This window comes from Nesoenas mayeri, assembly GCF_963082525.1.
Source record: "Nesoenas mayeri genome assembly, chromosome: 28".
In the NCBI taxonomy this organism is placed as follows: domain Eukaryota; kingdom Metazoa; phylum Chordata; class Aves; order Columbiformes; family Columbidae; genus Nesoenas; species Nesoenas mayeri.
Window position 1 is genome coordinate 2,119,770 of NC_137558.1, and position 22,709 is coordinate 2,142,478.

General features: G+C 49.4%; 2 protein-coding genes across 3 annotated transcripts; one reads left to right on the forward strand and one right to left on the reverse strand.

Moving 5' to 3' along the window:
* The first annotated feature begins 2,395 nt into the window (after positions 1–2,395).
* Positions 2,396–2,895, forward strand: COX14 (cytochrome c oxidase assembly factor COX14). The gene is made up of 2 exons (XM_080360695.1): positions 2,396–2,454; positions 2,658–2,895. The coding sequence occupies exon 2, from the start codon at positions 2,666–2,668 to the stop codon at positions 2,822–2,824; it is 159 nt and encodes a 52-aa protein (XP_080216821.1). The 5' UTR covers positions 2,396–2,454; positions 2,658–2,665; the 3' UTR covers positions 2,825–2,895.
* A 364-nt stretch (positions 2,896–3,259) lies between these two features.
* Positions 3,260–22,359, reverse strand: CERS5 (ceramide synthase 5). Of its 2 annotated transcripts, XM_080360705.1 has the most exons (10): positions 22,136–22,359; positions 17,220–17,325; positions 13,658–13,788; positions 13,032–13,089; positions 11,538–11,588; positions 10,988–11,080; positions 10,061–10,189; positions 9,679–9,785; positions 7,265–7,421; positions 3,260–4,493 (listed from the first exon to the last, which is right to left on the reverse strand). In XM_080360705.1, exons 1-10 carry the CDS (start codon positions 22,330–22,332, stop codon positions 4,341–4,343), a joined length of 1,182 nt encoding a protein of 393 aa, XP_080216831.1. In that variant the 5' UTR covers positions 22,333–22,359; the 3' UTR covers positions 3,260–4,340. The 2 variants fall into 2 exon arrangements, with proteins under 2 accessions (XP_080216831.1, XP_080216830.1); XM_080360704.1 differs by lacking the exons at positions 17,220–17,325; positions 22,136–22,359 and adding an exon at positions 14,196–14,286.
* Between the last annotated feature and the right edge of the window lie 350 nt (positions 22,360–22,709).

The window sequence follows — 22,709 nt, forward strand, 5'->3', positions numbered from 1 at the left end:
AGCCCTCCGCTCACCCTCTTGCTAGGGGAATTTAATCTGCTGGCGCTGCAGTTGTTTCTGTACCTTTTATTAGACATGCTTTCTCACTAGGCACCCTACGACCTTTAGATTTCACTGAGCTATCGTACAGAAAGTAGCCAGCATCAGCTTCCTCTGCTGAGGGACTTTATAGAGGCTGGAGGAGGATAAAGGAAGCCTAGCGTGTTCCTGCAGGGCTGGCACAACGTCTTATTCCCTTTGTCTTGAAGCACGTCAGGAATCCCAGCTCAAGTGTTTGGACTCGAGGCTCAGAGAGGCGAGAGGGTCTCAGTTCTCCCTTGACGTGTTGCAGTCTCTCACCCTGGCTAAACTCATGCCAGCACCTGCCCGAAGCTGCAGCAGGATCCAGAGTTGTTTTGGAGTCGTGTTTGGCTGTTATCTCCTTTGCTGTGGAAGTGCTTTGCACATCCCTCCCGGTGTGGGTTTGTCCAGCATCGCCGCATCCCACACCTGCGCCGCGTCTGCCGGAGCCCCAGCTCTCACCTGGGGCGGCCAATGCGCAGCTTTTAGACACCCCCCTGCCTTGCAGCAGCGCCGGCGTTCACGAGCTATAAAAAGTCTTCCCTTTGCCATTTGGAGTTAAGTTCCGCAGCCTCAGCACATCCAGGCGCTGCAGCTACGGGAGCTGGGGAAGGGACCAGGGGGGTGGCCGGACTGTCACAGCCCCAGCGGTGACAGAGCCCTGGGAGCGGCGTGTGATGGAATCCAAGCGCTGTAGGGAGCTCTGGGGGAGAGCGGCCTCGCTGACACGGCTGCCGCGGCGCTCCAAGGGGCATGGCCGCCTCACGGGCTTGTGTGGGAGGGAGCATGGGCTGGACCCCGCGGTCTGCGACGAGGCCTCAGGGCCTTCGCTCCATCCCAGGCTGGAGGGAAGTGCTGAGGGGAGCAGGGGGGGGGGGGCACAGCCCATGGCCGCCATGACCCAAGGGAGGGGTCTGGAGCATCTTTGTGCTGAGGAGAAACTGAGAGAGCTGGGGCTGTTTGACTGGAGAAGAGACGCTGAGAGGGATCTGATCAATAGGATGAATGTCTACGATTCCATCCTGTGAGATCTGAGCCTGTTCAGCATGGAGAAGAGAAGCTGAGAGGGATCTGATCAATAGGATCAATGTCTACGATTCCATCCTGTGAGATCTGAGCCTGTTCAGCATGGAGAAGAGAAGCTGAGAGGGATCTGATCAATAGGATCAATATCTCTATGATTCCGTTCTGTGAGATCTGAGCCTGTTCAGCTTGGAGAAGCTGAGAGGGATCTGATCAATAGGATGAATGTCTACGATTCCATCCTGTGAGATCTGAGCCTGTTCAGCCTGGAGAGAGAAGCTGAGAGGGATTTGATCAATAGGATCAATGTCTACGATTCCATCCTGTGAGATCTGAGCCTGTTCAGCATGGAGAAGAGAAGCTGAGAGGGATCTGATCAATAGGATCAATGTCTACGATTCCATCCTGTGAGATCTGAGTCTGTCCAGCTGGATAAGAGAAGCTGAGAGGGATCTGATCGATATTTCTATGCTTCCATTCTGTGAGATCTGAGTCTGTTCAGCTGGAGAAGAGAAGCTGAGAGGGATTTGATCAATAAGATCAATGTCTACGATTCCATTCTGTGAGATCAGAGTCTGTTCAGCCTGGAGAAGAGAAGCTGAGAGGGATCTGATCAATAGGATCAATGTCTACGATTCCATTCTGTGAGATCAGAGCCTGTTCAGCTGGAGAAGCTGAGAGGGATCTGATCGATATCTCTATGCTTCCATTCTGTGAGATCTGAGCCTGTTCAGCTTGGAGAAGCTGAGAGGGATCTGATCAATAGGATCAATGTCTATGATTCCATCCTGTGAGATCTGAGCCTGTTCAGCCTGGAGAAGAGAAGCTGAGAGGGATTTGATCAATAAGATCAATGTCTACGATTCCATTCTGTGAGATCAGAGTCTGTTCAGCCTGGAGAAGAGAAGCTGAGAAGGCTCTTCTTATTGATGCTGATCATTATCTCAGGGTGGGTGCCAGCGGATGGACCAGACTCTGTTCAGTGGTGCCCGACGCCAGGGTGAGGGGCAACGGGCACAGACAAACACAGGAGGCTCCATCTGAACATCATGAGGAGAAACTTCTTTCTGGGTGTGGAGTCTCCTTCTCTGAGACATTCCAACCCGCCTGGACCGACCCTGTGCGATCCGCTCTGGTGACCAGATGATCCCCAGAGGTCCCTTCACCCCAATTCTGCGGGTCTGTGACAGCGCGGCGGCGCCGCCCCCCCCCCCCCCCGCCAGGGGGCGCTCTCTGCGGAGCTTTCCCGCCTCCGCGGACTCCACCTCCCGGCAGGCGCAGTGATCCCCCACGTGACACCCGGGGGCGGGGCACTGACCGGAAGCGGAGCGGAGCGGAGCCGCGCGGGTGTTACCGGAGCCGAGGCCGCAGGTAACGGGACGGGGGCGGTGGAACCGGGCGGGTTAAGGAGCGGGCCCGGCGGGTCTTGGAGCGGACCAGGCGGGTCGGGGAGCGGCCCCGGCGGGTCGGGGAGGGGACCGGGCGGGTCGGGGAGCGGGCCCGGCGGGTCGGGGAGGGGACCGGGCGGGTCGGGGAGGGGCCCCGGCCCCGCTGACCGCCGCCTTGTGTTGCAGGCGCAGCCATGGTGTCCGCCAAGCAGCTGGCCGATTTCGGCTACAAGGCGTTCTCCGGCTCCATGATGCTGCTGACGGTGTACGGCGGGTACCTGTGCAGCGTCCGCGCCTACCGGCTGCTCCAGCGCCGCCGGGAGCGGCAAACGGCCCCTGGGTCCGGCAGCTGAGGGCGCCCCGGAGCCGGTTCCGCCCTTCCCGGCCGGGGGCAGCGGGGAAGCACCAATAAAACCGTGTGAAAACCCGCAAGTTTGGTGCCGCGTGGTGTTAAAATCGCAGATCGGGGAGCGCAACCATCAATTACCCCATGTCCTGAGAACCTCATGTCCGTCTGTCCAACCCTCCAGGGATGGTGACTCCAGCACTGCCCTGGGCAGCCTGTTCAATGCCCCTTTGGGGAAGAAACTGTTCCCCAAATCCAACCTCAACCTCCCCTGGTGCAACTTGAGGCTGTTTCCTCTCCTCACTTGCCCAAACCAGCTCCCCATTGATCTTACAAAGGTGCTTTGCAGGGGATCCACATCAAGCAGAAACATAGAGGAGGGGCAGACCCCCCCTCCTTGGTTTTATTTCCTTGAGATGAAACATATCGACCGAGTTTCTGAAGCATCTTTTAATCAGAAATAAGAGTAAAAAAAATGATAACAACTCAAGAGGTTTCCAGAAATTCTGCTCATGATTGACACTCTGGTTCTTCCATTGCCCCCAAGTACCATTGAGTAAAAAAGATACAAACCAGCAAAGCCTAAAGTGTGGCCGCCCCGCCAGCCCATAATTCCTCCGCACGGCCGCAAAATCAGAGCGGCAACGGCCACTCTGCCCCAACCGAAACAGCAGGTTCTGTTCAACACCAGCGCTGGTCCCCCCTCAGCTCAGGCCCTGGCTCAGCCAACTGTGTCCAGTAGGTCTAGAAACACCTTCAAAACCACAACTTGCAACAGAAAAGAAGTTTTAAAAGGCATGTATTGTGATAGTTGTCTCAGGGGCAAGAAACCACCCCCCCTCCCCTATTTCGGAAGGCGGTAATCACGACTTCAGAGGGGCTCGCAGCACCAAAAGCGGCAGCAAACGCTGGCCTGGTCCCTCATGACAGCAGAGATACTTCAGATACAACCCGCGTGGCGCGCACGGCGAGTTCGAGCGGCGCTCCTGCTGTAGCACAGTCCAACTCAAAGCTTGGCTGGAGTTGAGCGCTCGCAGGACTGAGAACGTGGACAAGAGTCTCTGCTGCAGGCGGGGAGCTGGGCCTGGAACCGCGGCCCCGCGCCCTCCCGTGGTTTGTGGAGTGCACCGGGAGGTGCCGAACCCGCTGCGCCGGAGCAACCGTCACCGAAACGGCACCGGGACCCCTCCTGCGCTCAGCAGCCAAACTTGTTCCGCCTTGAGTTGATCCTGGTAAAAACCGGTTTGTCACAAACAAAGATACCTCTGCAAATATCGATGGGACTAAGACTGAAGTACAAAATGGCTTAAAGTGAAATCTGTGGCTTCGTTTTTGCCCCAAGTCAGCAGCTTGATCCCTTCTGTCACGCAAAGCCTCTGACTGGTCTGGATTGTGCCCGTTTCGGATTTGCTGGAGGTTTCTGGGGAAGGGGTATCTTGATTAAAGATCACTCGGGAATGTGGAGCTCAACACATCTAGATATTTAAAGACAAGTTCGTGTTTGCTCAAGGCCAACGCACAGCTTACTCCTCCTCTGTCCACTGCCCGCTCGCCACGTGGCCGTTGCTGCGGTTGGAGCCGTTACTTGAAGTGCTCAGAACTCCTTTTGTGCTGTTAGAGGTCACGTCCTCCTCTTCAGAGCTGCTCTCCACATCGCTGCGGTCATCTTTGGATACCTAAACACGGCAAATGAGGTTTGGGAGTGGAAAGGGAAGAAGGGAAGATGAAAAAAAAACCCCAACCGAACAAAAAAATGGCAGAAAACAGTAGTTAGGAGGTTGTGTCCATGTGATTAACCAGTTACCTTCTCCATTTACACGAATCACTTCAAACTCACAAGGAGGAACCTGTCACCACATACAGAATGCAAGACACAGATACTGAAAATGACAGTTTGGGACTACGAGTTCCGTTTTCCAACTACTTTGCACATCGGTGAAAGCACCACACTTGGTTTGCTCTCACCAGACCAGAGCACGATACAGACCTTTGGTTGGTCTTGTCTTCCAAGACCTGCATTCTAGATGGGTTAAAGGTCACTTTTCCAAACACCACATTTGTTTTAAATCAAAAAACTCCTCACACCATAATCATCAGTGGGTATGATGACCCAAAACACTTATGTATCAGTTTCAGAGAGAACATTTTGTCCTACAGGGAGTGGCTTTGATAATTTAAAAATTAACCAGCTATATTTATCAGATAACTGTTTGCACAAAGTGCTTCCCCCATTCTCACAGCTTGTGGTTCGTAGATGAGAACTCGTTTACGAGCAAAAGCCTGTTCAGACGGCAGAACAAAGACGCCCATCCAATCCAGCAAACGCCCGCTCCGGAGCAGAAGGAGCATCTCAGCCTGGAGTTCTGGATTTACTTTACAGGGCTGTGCCTTTAGTTAAAACCCCGACTGCAAACCCAGCAGAGTTTGGTTTGTACATGGGATTTCGAAGCTTGCGAAGCAGATCCAGGCGCACGTTGCTGCTCCGGGTGCCGCAGGAGGGCACCGTCCAGCACAGGCGGGGAAGGGAAGGGATCCTAAGCCCGGCCCAAAGCGCAAACAAGCACCTCGGTTGGTGGCGAAAAGCCAGAGCCATAAACTCCGCAGTGCCGAGCAGCGAGTGCGTGAACGGCTCGTGCGCTGTGCACCCCAAGCCAGGCTCTCCGCACTGCCGCCTTCACAGCTAATAACCTTCATTTCCTTAACGAGCAAGCGCTTTGCTGCAGCGAGCACCTTCCCGAGGATTTGGGGATTTCATTCTTGCCTTGAGTTGGGGTTTGGGCTTTTGAACAGCACCAGGCAGGAGGGTTTTGAACTCAAGGGAAGATCTGGCAGCAAGTCAGGGCAAGTTAATGATCTCCAGGGTTGGTTTTGACGGGCCTGTTGGACGAACTGGCTTCTATCTGTCACCAGAACTTTGGATATCCTTCCCCGCCTCTCCTGCTGGGTTGGAAGTTCGAAGGGTCACTGGCAGGAAGCAGAAACCCCTTTAAATTTTTCCCATTATTTGGAGGACAGGTCGCTGTTCTCCTTTTTGCAAAAGGCATTGCGTTTTCCCCTCTCCTCTCCCACTCAGCACTGTGCTAATGAGCAGATATCAGAGTCCCTGTGGGCGTATTAAAGCAGAAAGGTGAAGGTCGTGCAGCCAGCTGACAGCAGATAAGAACAACCCCCAGGATACTGCTTTGACCTTTGGAAAAACGTGCATTTTAGCATTCTGCCAGAACCAGCACAGCATCAGCCGGGGAAAGAAACACTTTAAGCAAAGGCACCAGCCATCTAAAGCCCCAAGGCCACAGCTTTGCTTTTGTCTTTGCCTAGAAACAACCACAGATGCGTTTCAGTGAACAAACAGATCGCACTTACATGCAAAGGATGAAACTGTCCAGCTCCCCTCTGGCACAGAGAAAAGGAGGGAGAAAAGAATGAAGAAGACAGAGCTTAAAGTCCTTTTTCTGGCTAGGTCACCTGGACAGGAGAAAACCAAGGAAAGGGAAAAGATGTAGAACTCAGGATACAGGAACAGCTGCACAGACAGAAAATCAGACATTTGCAGTAGCAGCTGTGAGGAACAGATAAAGATCACGTGCGTACCCTGAAACGTGCATTCTGACAATCATTGCCACAGACAACAGCGACAGAAGTATTTTTCAAGGTTACATTCCATGTGGCAGCTAAGAAGTCAAAATCAAGTACAGCTCAGAATACCAAATTTCTGACTTGAAAAAGCATTTGTGCTATGAAATCGCTGTTGCCCTTTGGTAGCTGTGGAGGAAGTGGCTTCTCTGGATGGGTAGGCTGGGTGTCAAATTGGTTCCTAGATTGGCTTGTCCTGCCTCATCCCACTGCAGCTGAACCGCAGCTTTTGGCTCAGCAAGTGAGCACTGTTCACTTTCAGGGTGCTATCTGCTGGTAAGCAGCTCCTGCAGTTTCACCCTCCCTCTGCCTAAGACTCCCAACATGAATTAAGATTAAAATACTCATGGCTGAAGCTGGATTGCACCCCATTATCCCCGTGACAACACTCAAACCATTGCTGAGAACTGCTCTGCACACCTGGCTTGTTAGCGCTAACGAGTGGAAGATGCGTAACCCTCATCACAGCCCGAGAACCAACTGAAGCTGGAAAACATCCTATATGATTGTCCAAAAAAGAGCCTACTACCACCTTTAACTGCAAACGAAGCACGTAAGTTTGTCATCAGCATTATTATTACAACATTGGAATGTACTGGAAAATGGGGTGACTCCCCTGCACGACCAGAACGTCCTCTTGAGAGCGGCCTTGCCTTTGGACATACCCAGCAACTCGTCTGCAGAGCAACCAAGGCAAAAGCTCCTGGTGCGAGTACCTCGAGATCTCGTACCGGCCCTCACCAAAGGGCCCGGTTTCTCATGGTCGCTTAACAGGGCTCGTAAGACACTCCCCAAAGCAGCCACCCGGTCTTACCTTTCCCCGCACGAGGGCTTTGTAGGCAGTGCGAACGATGAGATAGGACCAGATGACGTGCAGGACCTGCAAGGTCACCAGGAGCCCGTTGAACAGCCACCACGAAGGGTAAGGACCGATCAGCTCCCAGCTTTCAAATAGAGTTGTATTCAAAATCCTAAAAGAGACACAGAAACACATTTTAGATGGGCTGTGCCGCTAAGACGGCTTCCAGTTCTATATTAAGATGACCAGCCAGATGCACAACGGTTTGTATCTCACTGAAGCGTCTGTTGCTTCGCTCCTGTCAGAGCCGCGATGCAGTTTCTCTCTTGCCAGAGTCAGGAGACAGACTAAAGCTAATTAGAAACATTTGAACCAAGCAACCAACAGGAGATGCGAACGCTCTGCAATGTGGTTACACAGACGGATCCGCTGCCAATTTGCTTCATAAAAGCACAAGCATTTGTAATAACTTTACAGGAGGTGATGTCAAGCTGCACTAGTCACCAAAACAACCATGAATGTGTTGATACTTGTGCAGCCTTCACCCATATTTAAGGATCAGGAAGGAGTTTTGCTCCCAGTAGACCCTCCTCCCTGTGCTCTATTCTCTTTCCTCAGGTTTTTATAGATTCCTCCTGCCAAGCTGGAACAAGAAACCACTTTATGGACAAAGCTTTGTGCTTTTCTTTCATTGCTGTTTTGCTGTTCTTGTCTCTGGGAGTTATTGCCGGTACTTCAGTAATTTAATAAACACTGTAGATTTTATGAAGCACAGAGGTATGGAGAGACCTTTAAAGATGCCAGTAATGTTACACGGCTTTTATTGTTTCACAAGAAAAACAAGCCGCTCAAAGAACCACCCAAGTCCTCCAAAACGCAGTTACGGAAACATCTAACTCACAGCTTATGGATGAATTAAATACAATTCCAGAGATCTGTGGATGTTTTGTGCTACTAATTAGGGACTATATGTGAAATGAAATAGCATAGGGTCTGCAAGCTTGCCAGATTTCTCTGCAAAGTTGAGGAATTACATTACAGCCAGTGGAAAATATATTAAAGATTTAAAGGGCTGCTGAGCAATCGCGTGATGCAAGAACATGACCTCATGACAGACAAGAGCAATAAAAACAATGACAGCTATCTCATCTGTCACTGGAAGGGGTCTGGGAAGACACAGCAATTAAAGCTCTTCCTTATCCAGTCCCCTTTGGTGCATTTACTGGAAAACGAGCAAGAGCTTTAATTGCAGGCCTGATACCAAAGCCTAAGTATTGTTCCTGCCAATCGTCAAGGCACCCAAAAAGAATGGGAGCGCAAGCTGTCCCTTGCCTGGGAAATAAATATACGCAGTAAAACCGAAATAAACTAAGTAATAATCAGGTGTGAGCAAATTTTCACCACGGTCTTTCAACAGAAACAAGAAGTGGATAACGGCTCATCAAGAGAACCACCTCACCAAGCCTGAGCTATTGAAGACAGGCTGAGGGGGTTGGGGTGTTCAGCTGGAGAAGAGAAGCTCCGGGGGGACCTTAGTGCGGCCTTTCCGGACTTAAAAGGGGTCTAAAGAAAGATGGGGACAGACTTTTGAGCAGGGCCTGTTGAGATAGGACAAGGGGTGATGGTTTTAAACTCAAGGAGGGAGATTCAGGCTGGATAAAAGGCAATTGTTGGCCCTGAGGGTGGTGAGAGCCTGGCCCAGGTTGGCCAGAGAGGTGGTAGATGAACCATCCCTGGAGACATCCCAGGCCAGGCTGGACGGGGCTCTGAGCACCCTGAGCTGCTGAAGATGTCCCTGCTCATGGCACAGGGGGCACCGGGGGGGCTGGGACAGTCCCCTCAACCCAAATTATTCCATGATTCTATGCGGTGAGAGGCACTCTCATTACAGCATAATTAGCTATCAGCCATTTAGCCAGGGTTTCAACTCCCAAGAAACCCAAGACCTATTTCAGTCTCTGAACAGTCACGACACAAGCACAGGACACGAGTGTCATAAGAATCAGAAACTGCTGCGATGACTAAGCCAGATACTCAAAAAAAACCCCAAACTTACCTCAAGAGACTATGCCTCACTTGTAACTACTTCCAAAAGTTCTTAAGAGAAGCAAACAACGCTTGGAGTGTTTCAGAGCAGCCAGCGGCTGCCTTGGCTCCAGCTCACGCGCGCTGTCACCGCTGTGCGGCCACAGGAGCGGGGCCAGCTGTGCTTTGGGAGTCTGAACACTTTTCATGCTCCCTCCGCTGGCTGTTGAGAGGTTTTTCTTCATCTACTTCATGGGCCGTACCGCTCTGAACGGCGTTTGGGTTGTCTGCAGCTTCGTGTCGCCTTAAGGGACAGGCTGGAGTGCTCGCAGGGGGACTAAATACAAAGGTTTTGCTTAAAGGATTGGAAGAACAAATAAAATCTTACAGCTTGAGGTGCTTACCAGAAAGGATAAATGCCCAACCGTGTAACAATGAATACGACACCAAAGAGCATGAAGAAAGCATCGCACAGACGTTGGTACTTGGCATAATTGGCCAGCTTTGCAGCCTAAAAGAGACAAGAAACATGAGAATATTATTCCCTTTGTGCGCTCGTGTAATTACCAGGCTGTAGAGCTTCAAAAACCCTTCAAGCCATCACATTTGCAAGGAGTTTGGAACATTTAGGGATTATTCTCAGCGCTAAAGCGGTTCTGAAGAAAAGCTGACAAGGCAGGATCAGCAGCGCATGTTTTATGGCATATTTAATGCAGTTTATCAGGAATGGGAAAGGCAGCTCGCTCCTCTGAGACCACACTGGCAAAGATGGGAAAGGAAACTCACCTCTAACAGAAAATCCGATGCGTCGTGGAGGCACAGCACCAGAGTTCCAACCCGCACCATGTTATTCATGTAAGAGAATGTAATGAGACCAATTGTTGCCAAATGATGGACGAACATAATCAGGAAGTCCTGGAAATAGGGAAAAAAATTAATGAAGAATCTTTGGTTGTCAAACAGTGGGGAATGTAATTCACTTTGGTAAAGTCAGAGTACAAAATTGAACATAATAAACATAGATGCTGTTAATCACTCTTTCTGCAGCTCCAAGATATTCTGCAATGCCTCACCTGCTAATATTGTACAGAAAAAAATCCCAGGCCAATGTTCTTTCTGAACAGTCAATACAAGAACTGGGCTCATTTGCTACTTTGCACTTTGTACAACAGAAGCAATAAACCATGATTTACTACGAACTGTTTTCCAACAGCAACAATAAGCCAAACCTTGGAACGCAGCGCAACGGAATTGGATTCCGGCAATTGCGACCAGTCATCATTCTGCTACACACATGAAAAACTCCTTTCCAAACAACATTTATTATTGCTTTGTGTTTGTCATTTTCTCAGCCAGCTCAGCAAGGTACTATATGAGCATTTCATTTTCAGGTTTTCTTGCAAGCTTTCTAATTAAATCCGCATTTTATGCAATTATTTAGTAAGTTTTTATTGGGAGGTATTGAGTGATGGTTCTTTCCCTGGGAGGTGAAAGGGACACTCAAGGATACAGCAGGTTGTGTATCAGCCTCGCTCCTCCCTCTTCTCCAGGGCTGGGCAGTGATTAGAGAAGAAGGCAGACTACACAAAGATGGGAATGAGGAAGAAAACACAGATATTACTGTGCTTTAACTTTACTGGCCAGGCACGCTCACATTTTTTGGTAATCCTACCTATTTAGCAAAGCAATCAGTGCAATTCTGCTTCATCTCACCTTCCGTTTAATGTCTGTAAACTGAGAAAACATAAGAGACCAGTAGAAGGCCAGCTCCAAGATATAATAATAATAAAGCCTGGATGTTAGAGGCTGGAAAACAACGATAGCACAGTTAGAAGACAAATACTTCAAAATGTACATTAAAATCAACTTTTTCCTTCTTTCCCATCCCGCTCTGTTTCTTTAGAATACCGACGTGTACGTTAAAAGATCCAGAATTAAGGTTTAGTTAAAACAAGCTTGAGCACCAGGGCTTAGTCACACATACTTGTGTGTTTGAGCTTTATTCACAAAGAGCAAGATTCCCCTGTCGGTATTTACAGCTCCTACTGGATTAGAAAAGCACAGACTGGTTGAGCTCCACACAACCAGACAGCATGAAAACAACACTGTAAATAAGTTACCAGTATAATTTTACGCGTGATTTATGCAGCATCCACCCCACGGAATAACAAAAAACACAGAAGTCTGAGTTTCAATCTGCTACCATTAACAAAACACCACCCAGAATCGTACAAAAAGCTGCAATCTGGTGTTTCTCTCCTACCTGAAAAGGGTAGTTGTACCAGCACTGTCGTGTGTCCCAAAACCAGGGTGCCTAAAAAGTACAAGGTAAGTTAGAATTCTGGTTTTATTTTCTTCCCAATCACGTAAGGCAGTTGAGCACCACAGTACTGTTGGGCTGCAATCTCCAGCAGTGCCCTGTCCTGCTGGAACTGAGGGGCCACAACTGGACACAATATTCCAGATGTGGTCTCACCAGGGCACAGCAGAGGGGCAGGAGTCTGTGTCAAATGCCTTACTCAAGTCAAGGTAGATCATCCACCGCTCTGCCATCATCCATCCATTTTGTTATGTCCTCATCAAAGTCAATGAGGTTGATCAAGCACGACTTCCCCTTGGTGAAGCCATGTTGACTGCCCCTAATGACCCTCTTATCCCTGATATGCCTTGAGATGGCACCAAGGAGAAGTCGTTCCACCAGTTTCCCAGGGATGGAGGTGATGCTGACCGGTCTAGAGTTCCCCGGGTCCTCTTTCTTGCCCTTTTTGAAGACTGCAGTGACATTTGCTTTCCTCCAGTCCTCAGGCACCTCTCCCGTTTCCCAAGACTTGGCAAAGATGATGGAGAGCAATGACCTCAGCCAGCTCCCTCAGCACCCACGGGTGCATCCCATCCGGACCCATGGATTTATGGGTGTCCAGGTTGCCTAACTGCTCCCTAACCCAGTCCTCATCCACCCAGGCAAACTCCTCATTGTCCTGCCTTCCCCTGGGGCCTCAGCGGTGCGGGATCCTCAGGACAGCCCCCGGCAGAGCAGACACAGACAAAGAAGGCATTCAGTAACTCTGCCTTCTCTGTGTCTTCTGTCACCAGGGCACCCACCTTGTCCATCAGTGGGCCTACATTGCCTCTGGTGTTAGTTTTATCTCCCACATATTGGAAAAAGCTCTTCCTGTCGTCCTTGACCCCTCTCGCCAGGTTGAATTCTAAGGAGGTCTTAGCTTTCCTAGTTGTCCCCCTACACCCTCTGACAACAGCCTGATATTCTCCCCACGTGGCCAGCCTCTCTTTCCATGATCTATAAACTCTCCTCTTCCACGTGAGCACACCCAGCAGTTCCCTGTTTAACCATGCAGGTCTCTTGGCTCCCTTCCTTGACTCCCTACGTGTCAGGATGTTCTGATCTTGTGCCCGGTAGAAACAGTCCCTGAACATCAACCAACTATCTTGCGCCCCTTTACCTCCAAGCAGCCTTGCCCATGGGATTTCCCCCAGTAATTGCCTGAAAAGGCCGAAGTTTGCCCTGCTGAAATCCAGGGTTGCAATTCTGTTTGCTATCCTGCTCCTGCCACAGGAGATCCTGAACTCCACCATCTCATGGTCGCTGCGACCAAGGGAGCCCTCAACCTTTACCACTTCAACCAGCCCCTCCTTGTTAGTGAGGATGAGGTGCAGCAGTGCACCTCTCCTGGTCGGCTCCTCCACCCTTTACATCAGAAAACTATAGTCAAGAGATAGAGGGGGAGACAGAACTCACCGTCCAGAGGAACCTGAGTCCATAAAAAAATATACTGAAATAAAATGTAAACCTCCACCTGGAAAGAGAAGCAAAAATTAAACTCAGAAATAGCTTCTGGTTAACATTTGTAACAACAACTGAAAAGCTTTCGCCTATCAATGGGTAATCCTTCATTTTCAAACGTTTAATGTAAGAATAAACCTATTTAAGAGTTTTCACACCACACACTAGTTTGCATCAACAGCAATGTTTGAAATAAAGCTCAGAGTGAACATGCACCATTCGTATGTTTTAATATACAATAAGATAACAAGAAAAGTCCTTGTTATCCAGAAGGTATCCTAATAAATGTATTTGTCCCTCTTACCTTGTGGCTTTAAGTAGACAAAACCACACTGGGGGGAAGAATTAAGATGAAGAAAGTTACTGGAAAGGAGAGAAAGCAGCACAGAAGAAATAAGTCAGGAAAAGTATTCAGGTGCTACTACACTAACAGAAGTAAATGCAAGTGTTCAGGAGGAGATAAAGAACAAAAGAATGAAGTGAAATGAAATTAAAAACCCCAAGACACCAGCTTAAATCAGCAAAGAACACACAGCTGGAGTTTAAGATGAAGCCACATCTTGGGCTCTGCACAAACATACATGCTCTCACAAAACTTGGTGAGGGTGGTGGGTTTGTCCTGGTTCCTCCGCTGCCGAAACCAGCGCTGGATCTTTCGAACGTCCCAGTCCAGCTGCTTTGACAGGCCTTCTAACCTTTTTCCATCTGGAGACTGAGGGGGAAATGAAACAAGGGTCATTTCTGCTGCTTCTCAACCTGCTTTCAGTCCGAGAACCCTCTGGACTACGATAGAAATGATGCAGAGAACAAAAACCGCACACTAGGAAGGCCCTACACCCAAACTAGAAGCAGGAACCCATCGCCACAAATATTAATTCAGGTTTAGTCTTCATAAGCCACTAATTACTTAATGACTCAGAATGCTTTTGGTTTAACATTTCCTCATCTATTTCATCATTCGACAGCACGTCACGACAAAGAACGCAATTGTTCTGCTTCTTAATTTGGGAGGAGGAGGTTTTAGAATGTCCTGTGTGACCTGTGAGAACTTGCACATCAATTCAAAGAGTCCAGAACTTGGGAAGATCAAAGCTGAACACATGGAACGTTGCTACTCACCTCAAGTTTAAGGAAACTTTAAAGTGAAAGTCAGTTTAACACACCAGATATTTGAATAATCCCAAAGCGCATCGTAGAGACGGTGTTATTTCTGTTACCTAAGTTTATGAAGATAATTAAATTGATCTACAGTGATCTCCCTTGACTGGAGTGAGGCATTGACACCGACTCCACAGCATCCTCACAGCTGAACTGAGGGAGTGCGGGCTGGATGAGCGGGGAGTGAGGTGACTGTGAACTGGCTGAAGGGAAGAAGCCAGAGAGTCGTGGTCAATGGGCAGAGTCCAGTTGAGGCCTGTATCCAGTGCAGTGCCCCAGGGGGCAGTGCTGGGGCCGCTGTTATTCAATACATTCATCAACGATTTGGACGAGGGAATAGAGTGACTGTCTAGAGTGACTGGCAGGTTTGCTGGTGACACCAGGCTGGGAGGAGTGGGTGACACTGGGAGTTGTGCTGCCATCAGAGACCTGGACAGGCTGGAGAGCTGGGTGGGGGGAAATATAATGAAATAGAACAAGGGCAAGTGTAGAGTCTTGAATATGGGCAGAACAACCCCAGGTTCCAGTGTAAGTTGGGGAATGAGCTGTTAGAGAGCAGCGTAGGGGAAAGGGAGCTGGGGGTCCTGGGGACAGCAGGGTGACCATGAGCCAGCACTGGGCCCTTGTGGCCAGGAAGCCAATGGGACCTGGGGTGGGTTAGAAGGGGGTGGTCAGTAGGTCAGAGAGGTTCTCCTGCCCCTCTACTCTGCCCTGGGGAGACCACATCTGGAATCTTGTGTCCGATTGTGGCCCCTCAGTTCCAGCAGGACAGGGAACTGCTGCAGAGAGTCCAGCGCAGCCACCAAGATGCTGGAGGGAGTGGAGCATCTCCCGTGTGAGGAAAGGCTGAGGGAGCTGGGGCTCTGGAGCTGGACAAGAGGACACTGAGGGGGGACTCATTCCTGGGGATCAGTATGGAAAGGGGGAGTGTCAGGAGGATGGAGCCAGGCTCTGCTGGTGACAACCAGGGACAGGACAAGGGGCAATGGGTGCGACTTAAATTTGAGCAGAAACTGCTTCTCAGTAAGGGTGACAGAACACTGGCCCAGGCTGCCCAGGGGGGTTGTGGAGTCTCCTTCTGTGCAGACATTCCAACCCGCCTGGTTCCTGTGTAACCTCATCTGGGTGTTCCTGCTCCATGGGGGGATTGGACATTCTGGGATTCTGGGATTCTGTGATTTTCATTATTAAGACCACGACTTTCCTGTAATTCCATCACAACCGGATCTTGCTGCACTTTACTGGGCTTTAATGGTTCGGGCTCCCTGGCACGTCTGCATTGGAAGTGAATTTACCTCAATGGTGGATTTTCAGTGCTCCGATTTCAGAAGAGCAATGAAATCCTTCCCCTGCAGCAGTGCTGCCCCACATTGGGAATCTCCAAACCCAAGAGCAGACACTCGCACATCAGCTCAGTTACATGCAGCTCTGTTTTCATAAACTGGATACATTTTGCACATTCATTTCAAGGACATCCTCCCCACAAACGGCATCAAATCATCGGGACTTTCCAGTTCACATGTCATTCCAAATACCTCAAAACTTTAACATTCCCACGAGGAGAGTGCTAGTGAGGTGTTAGAGCCTTTCACTTCCATTCACTGAGTGCTTTATCTCTTCCACTCAGGATGAAGTTCAGCATCACCACATCAGAACATAAAACCCTCTGTTTAGTTATATTTAACTCAAATCTATCTCGGTGCCTGCCTGGATTTCACTGTCAGCGTTCAACAGAGCACAGATAGCTCAAATTCTGTAATTCTGAAGAACTGTCAGCTTAAGTGAGAGAAAGGCCATGAAACAACCAAAAGAAACACCTACTGCCAATAGAACACAGAGTCATGGACTGAACACTTCCCTTAAACAACTGGTGTTGTCCGATTCCACAGCAGACAGCACAAAGAAGAGGAAAGAATTCCCACAAGTGGTCAATAAAACCAGCAAAGGAACAGATCTCAAGGAAAAGAGCAGCACTTTTCCAATAGAATGTGAAAGATGCTGGGAAATTTCTTGTTGAACTGAGAATTACCACTCGCTACAATTTGCACAAAGGCAGGGAACTAAAGGAAGGAACCTTGTACCTTCCTAAAAAGAGAACAGTTTTTATTAAAGACTCTTCTGTGTGCAAAACCACAGGCCAGCCATTTTTTTCTCTCCTACAAGAAGGATGTGCCAGAGGCAAAGAAAAATAAGAAAGGGCACACAGTGTGAAACGCGTTTCACAGAATCACAGAGAATCCCAGAATGTCAGGGGTTGAAGGGACCTGGAAAGCTCATCCAGTGCAATCTCCCCATGGAGCAGGAACACCCAGATGAGGTTACACAGGAACCAGGCGGGTTGGAATGTCTGCAGAGAAGGAGACTCCACAACCCCCCTGGGCAGCCTGGGCCAGGCTCTGCCACCCTCACCACCAACAAGTTTCTGCTCAGATTTAAGTGGAACCTCCTGTGTTCCAGTTTGCACCCATTGCCCCTTGTCCTGTCCCTGGTTGTCACCAGCAGAGCCTGGCTCCATCCTCCTGACACTGCCCCTTTCCATATTGATCCCCAGGAATGAGTCCCCCCTCAGTGTCCTCTTGTCCAGCTCCAGAGCCCCAGCTCCCTCAGCCTTTCCTCACACGGGAGATGCTCCACTCCCTCCAGCATCTTGGTGGCTGCGCTGGACTCTCTGCAGCAGTTCCCTGTCCTGCTGGAACTGAGGGGCCACAGCTGGACACAATATTCCAGGTGTGGTCTCCCCAGGGCAGAGCAGAGGGGCAGGAGAACCTCTCTGACCTACTGACCACCCCCTTCTAACCCACCCCAGGTCCCATTGGCTTCCTGGCCACAAGGGCCCAGTGCTGGCTCACGCTCACCCTGCTGTCCCCAGGACCCCCAGCTCCCTTTCCCCAAACTTCTCTCAAACTAGAAAAGTGGAAGCAAAAAGCTGCCCCATATTCCTACTTACAGGTGTTTGTTTCCAGCAGAATTAGAAGCAGGACTCACCTTGGTGATGGATGTAAACACTTTCTCTAAAATTGCATTGGGCTGAGCTCTGTGAGGTCCACTGTCTTGAATGCCGAGTTTTATGGCACATGGCTTAGCAATAAACCTGAAAAAGTTCCAAAGAAAGAGTCAGATTAAAACAAGATCCTTACTTCCCTCCTCAGCCTAAATCACAAGGAGCCCAACCTGTCACCAGCTGCAAAACACATTCTAAAAGCTTTTGAACATTTGTACTCACTTCACTTAAAGAAACTTAACAGGTGAAGTAATATATTGTATTAGTTCAAGTGGTAATTGCAGACAGCACATAGAGTACGTGTAGCTAAAATAAAATGTTAAATCCAAATGTCCTCAGCTTATAAGGATCAGAATGTGTTCACCCGAGTGATTCTCATGACTTGGAAATAAAATAATACATCACTGATAGGAAACCTCGTAGCCCTATAAACAAAATGCTGCATTTCCAGAAGGCGTCCCCGTGTCACACAGCTCAGAAAAAAGGGAACTTCAAGCCACCCAGTTCCTAAAAGACGCAGTTTTTGGGGTGGTTTTTATGGCTTGGTGAAAAATGAAGTGTCTTGTTGCCACCAAGAGAGTGAGGAAGATGTAAGAAGTTACTCAGTGTGAGACACTCGAGATCTCAGGGTTCGCTCGGTCCTGTGTGCACGGCGTATTCCAACACTTGGTGAATTTTGTTGCGCGGACACTGTGAAAACGAGCCTGGTTTTGCAACTAAAACAAATACCTACGTGTTCAAAACTTAGGAGGTTTCGCTGCACCTTTGTGTCTAAACAAGTGCGGGATTTGAAGGAAAACATACATGTTACCTGAAGGTGTGAACTGTTCTCTCTCCTGTTGATGAGCAAGAAAGGGTAGTTTCAAGAAGCAATTTCTATTATTGTTTTAATCAATTACTTTAAGAGTGAGCAAAGGACCTGTTTCTCAATCCAGTTTTGAAAAGGACCTTTTGCATCACTCAATCTATTTTGCTTTGAAACAGAGATTGTTTCAAAGACAACAAATTACACACGCGAGCTCCATTTACAAGACTCGGTGCCATCGAGCACACAACACTGCTTTTCCCAACCACCCTATTTGTTTCCATGTCTCCTTGTGTTTAAAAGAAGATTAAAATCCAGGAAAACCAGGAGTATAAGTGCTCCAATGGGAATAATTCTCGGGAGCACATCACTAGTGCTTCGGTACCAAATACGTACAGCTTTTGGTTTTGGAACAGATCCAGGTTGCGGGGTTTTCCCCTTGAGAAATTACAGATCGCGACTAATCCCAAAGCAACTCCCCTGCTCTCAGACAATATTAAAGCAACAGCTGCTGCGGCCCCAGGTTTCACTGTTCCGCTTCACTTCTTCAGACGTCCTGTTCGTTTCAACAGGGAGAGCTTAAAAAAATAATAAAATATTAAAAAAAAATACAAAGGAAAGGGTGATTTCCTTTGAGCTCGGCTCAAAAGGCTCGCGGCTTCCTCTATAGACTACCAGCCAGAAAGCATGGCCTGATGTTATGAAATACTTTGGCCAGACCCCCATAAAAGTGTCCATCTTTATACTCTTCTTCCCTACAGGATGTACCGCAACAGCAAAGCGGCACATGTGCAATTACAGGATGCCGATTCTTTTTATTTCATTTTCTGGGACATAGTGCTTACAGCTCTATTAAATATATATATATACATATCCTGGCCTGAAGATACTCAGCTTGGGCTGGTTTCCTCAAGGAAGAGAGGAGACCTGAAAAATCTACATATCTGTATGTTCAGTTAATTTATAGCTCAGCAGATCTTCTTTTAAGAACAAGTAAAGGAGAGAAGGATGGTTAAGAAAGCTCATAGGGATCCATACAAAGTTGTAGCATCAAGGAGAGAAGAAACAGCATCTCCTTGGAAAAAAAGGTGTAGAAATAGTTGACTTAAAGATTAGAAAAAACCCCCACAAAACCTTGTGTGAAACTGTTGCTGAGTTATAGGCTTCCTTAACTAGAAGGTCTAGGGAAACATACAGAGAACAAAAAATCTGCATAGCAACAGCAGTTAAACACCAAAAAAAGGCTGCCCAGGTTTGTATTCTTGAGGATACTCAAAACCAAACAGCACAGGACCATGAGCAACCTGACTTGGCTAAAGCACTGGTCTTGTTTTGGGGAAAGGACAGGACAAGGTGACCTGCAGAGGTCTCTTTTAATCTAAATTATTTTATGATTCCACATAAATCTTAACGGCGGCAACTATTCCCAAGGTCGGCTTACTGCCACACCTTCCCAGCACAGAATTATCATCACTTAAACACTTGCGTTACACTTTTCTAAGCAGGTATCTGCTCACCAGTTCAAGTCACGCCTACCGAGCTCCCCTTTGCACGCTGGTTGTTAAGACAGACTCATTCTGACACCAACACCAGTTTTCAAGTACACAGATGTTATAACAAACGTTGTACTTCACAAACCCTTTACGGAACATTCACTTTGGTGACTCTCTATTACAGCTCTGAAAAGGAAGAACAATCTGTGAAACAGTAAGATTTTTAAAGTAGTTTCTCTTTGTTAAGAAAAAAACCACCTCGTTTCACAACTGCCCCTAATTTTCCTGACAGACCCGATAAAGTACCATCTAAAATCACTTTTTCCTGCCCCACAGCTTGAGCACAAGCTGCCGATTCGTCCTCAGACCTGGAGAGTAACAACGTATCTGTTACCAAAGGGCATTCCAGTGTAATTTTATTACACACTTCATATGAACAACAGGCTCCAGGTTTCCACAGATACCTGGGGTTTGGGGTTTTTTCTGTGTCTACAGTGAGACAAGGTGCGTAGGGAAAAATAAGGGCAAGTATAAGCAAGAAAAAACAATAAAACCCCACAAGTTTGGTTTTATTATTTCTTATTGCCTGCACAAAAGTGCATCCCCCCGTCACTGAGTCTTCACCTTCCTCTATGAGTTTTGCCTCATCTCCACAGTCATGTACTTCCCACAGACAACCCGAATCAGCCTAACGAATATTCTACCACCATCATGACGCAAAGGTTAATTTATAGGAGCATTCGCTCACAAATATGTGCCAGCCTTACGAGTGTCAGTGTCACAAAAGCGCTTCCTCACGCTGAAGATCTACAGCAAAAAGGAGAGAGAGAAGAACAAAATTAAGAGAGGCTAAAACAAAAGCACCGCACAAGTATAGAATTCAAGTTGTGAGTCATTGCCAAATGTGTGTCAAGGAAGATATCTGACACAATCAGCCCCAAAGCCTCAATCGGGGTATTTGCACAACGGTTTATGAAGACAAATCGGAACTTTTATGACATGTTCAGAGTGGCAGGAGGAAAGAGAAAAGCGTTTCTTACAAAAAATGGTCTTTCAAAATCAACAGACTAGAAAGTACCCTGGATTTCACCCTCACAATCTGCTTTCACTTCGGGACACCATCAAGACACACTATAGCAAAGACAGAGCTGAAAAAAGGAACGAGTCTCTCAGGAACGGAGCCACGGTGTTTAGTTTTACCTCCCTAAATTAACACTGCAAAAGGAGTTTCACAAACCAGGTAGATAATTGCCACCAGGAGGACTGTGTTATTAGGTGAGGTAGGATGTATCGGATCTCTCCTATCATCCCACACTCAGAAAAGCTCTTCTTCTCCAGACTAAGACACCTGAACTAAAGAGTGCTGGGAAAGCAAGACCTTCCTATAACATCCCTCTCAGGGCATCGTTCTGTCTCACAACCTCCCTTCCTTGGCTGTTGGCAAGTGTGAACATTTGGCCAAGCTGCAGTGAGATTTTGGCACCGCCGCGTGTGTTCCTGGGTCCTCGGCACCGGTTTGAGCTGCCAGGAGTTTTCTGGAGGAAAAGAAAGAGCCTCAAATTCCTCTCTTACCCTGCTGACCTGCTTCATTTTTCTCCACGGTTTGCTTATCTTTTTGCTTTACATCAGTTCCCTCTTCTTATTTAATTTCTAAAAGCTCAAGCAAATTCACACTTCTTACAGAAAACCCGCAAAACGAAACCAACTCGATCCCTACTCACTTTAGTCCTACAGCCCTTTTCACGCTTAGAAATCCTTCTGCCTTTTCAACGGGGAAATTTAAGATTAAATCAATGTTTAATGAACTACCTGAACAGGAATACAAGGTGTCTCGCTCTGCTTCACCTAACGGTTTTCCTAAATAAGCCGCTTTAGTAATTAGTGTCTATGTCACCCACACATTCTGCCCTGCATAAGATACACATCGTGGGGAGGATAAACCTTTGCCCCGGGGAACAGTTTATATCAGATGCCTCCGAACACTTAAGTAAATGAGAAATTACACCTGTTTATGGGCAGGCAGGATGATCTGCACACACTTCCGTCATGCAAGGGATCCACAAATTGTTTAATAATACACCAGGCCATGAGAACAAGTCCTGTTTCCTCAAGCAGGAACTCGCAAGGGAAGCACAAGAAAAGGCAGAGCAGCCACAGAGCAAAGCGACCGCCGAGCAGCAGGTTCTCCAATAAAAGTGAATTCCCCAAACTCTTTTCTTGTGTTACCTCAGCGCCAGGTGCCGTTAGCACAGGAGGAGCCCCTCGGGATCCAAACCCAGGGGACAGAGCGGCCCTGCGGGGTCGTGTGTGTCGTGACAGACACACACAACTCCCGGACGGGTCTCCAGGGCTGCACGATGTCCCCTTTCCACGCAAAAAAGGGACAGCCCGTCACGGCCTCAGCGGAAGCGCCTCAACGCTGAGGGGCCGGGGGGCCCGCCCGCTCCGGGCCCGGGGCCGCCGCTCCCCGCCCCGCGTTGCTAAGAGACACCGGCGGCCTCGCCGCACACTCGGCCCCGAGGAGGGAGCGGGCGGCGTCCCGGCCGCCTCCGGCCCCCGCTGCCCTGGGGGAGCCCCGCGGCGGGGGCGGGCCCGCGCTCACCTCTCGAAGAGCAGCCGCACGGCGAAGATGCCGAGCGCCAGCGGGAAGGCGGAGAGGACGTGGCCCGCCCGCGGGTACTGCAAACCGCTGCCCGGCGGGCCCGGCTCCCCGGCCAGGTCCGCCCACGTCACGTTGTGCGGCAGCCAGAACCGCTCGTTCCAAAACCAGGCCCGCAGCGCCGCCGCCGCCGCCGCCATCTTCCGCTGCCTCCCCTCCCTCCGCCTCCCTCCGGCGGCCGCAGCTCAGGCGGCCACCGCAGCCGACACGGGGCGGCCCCGCCAACCGGTGCCGCCCTCCCTCCTCCCCGCCTCCCACCCTCCGGGGGCGAGGGCGCATGCGCAGGCCGGGAGCGGAGAGGCGGGGCTTGGCGGAGCCACGCCCCCGTCGCGGACCGTTAGCTCGGAGCAGGCGCGGTGCGGGGCCGCGCGCGCTCGTTCCCGCCGCCGCCTCAGGCGGTCGGGGGCGCGACCGGCGGCTCGTCACGCGCCTCCCGGGGGTTTCCACGAACAGAGACGGGTTGTTCTGACTGAAAAAAAGTCCTCAGACGGTCTGTAATGGGGCCGAAAACACGCGG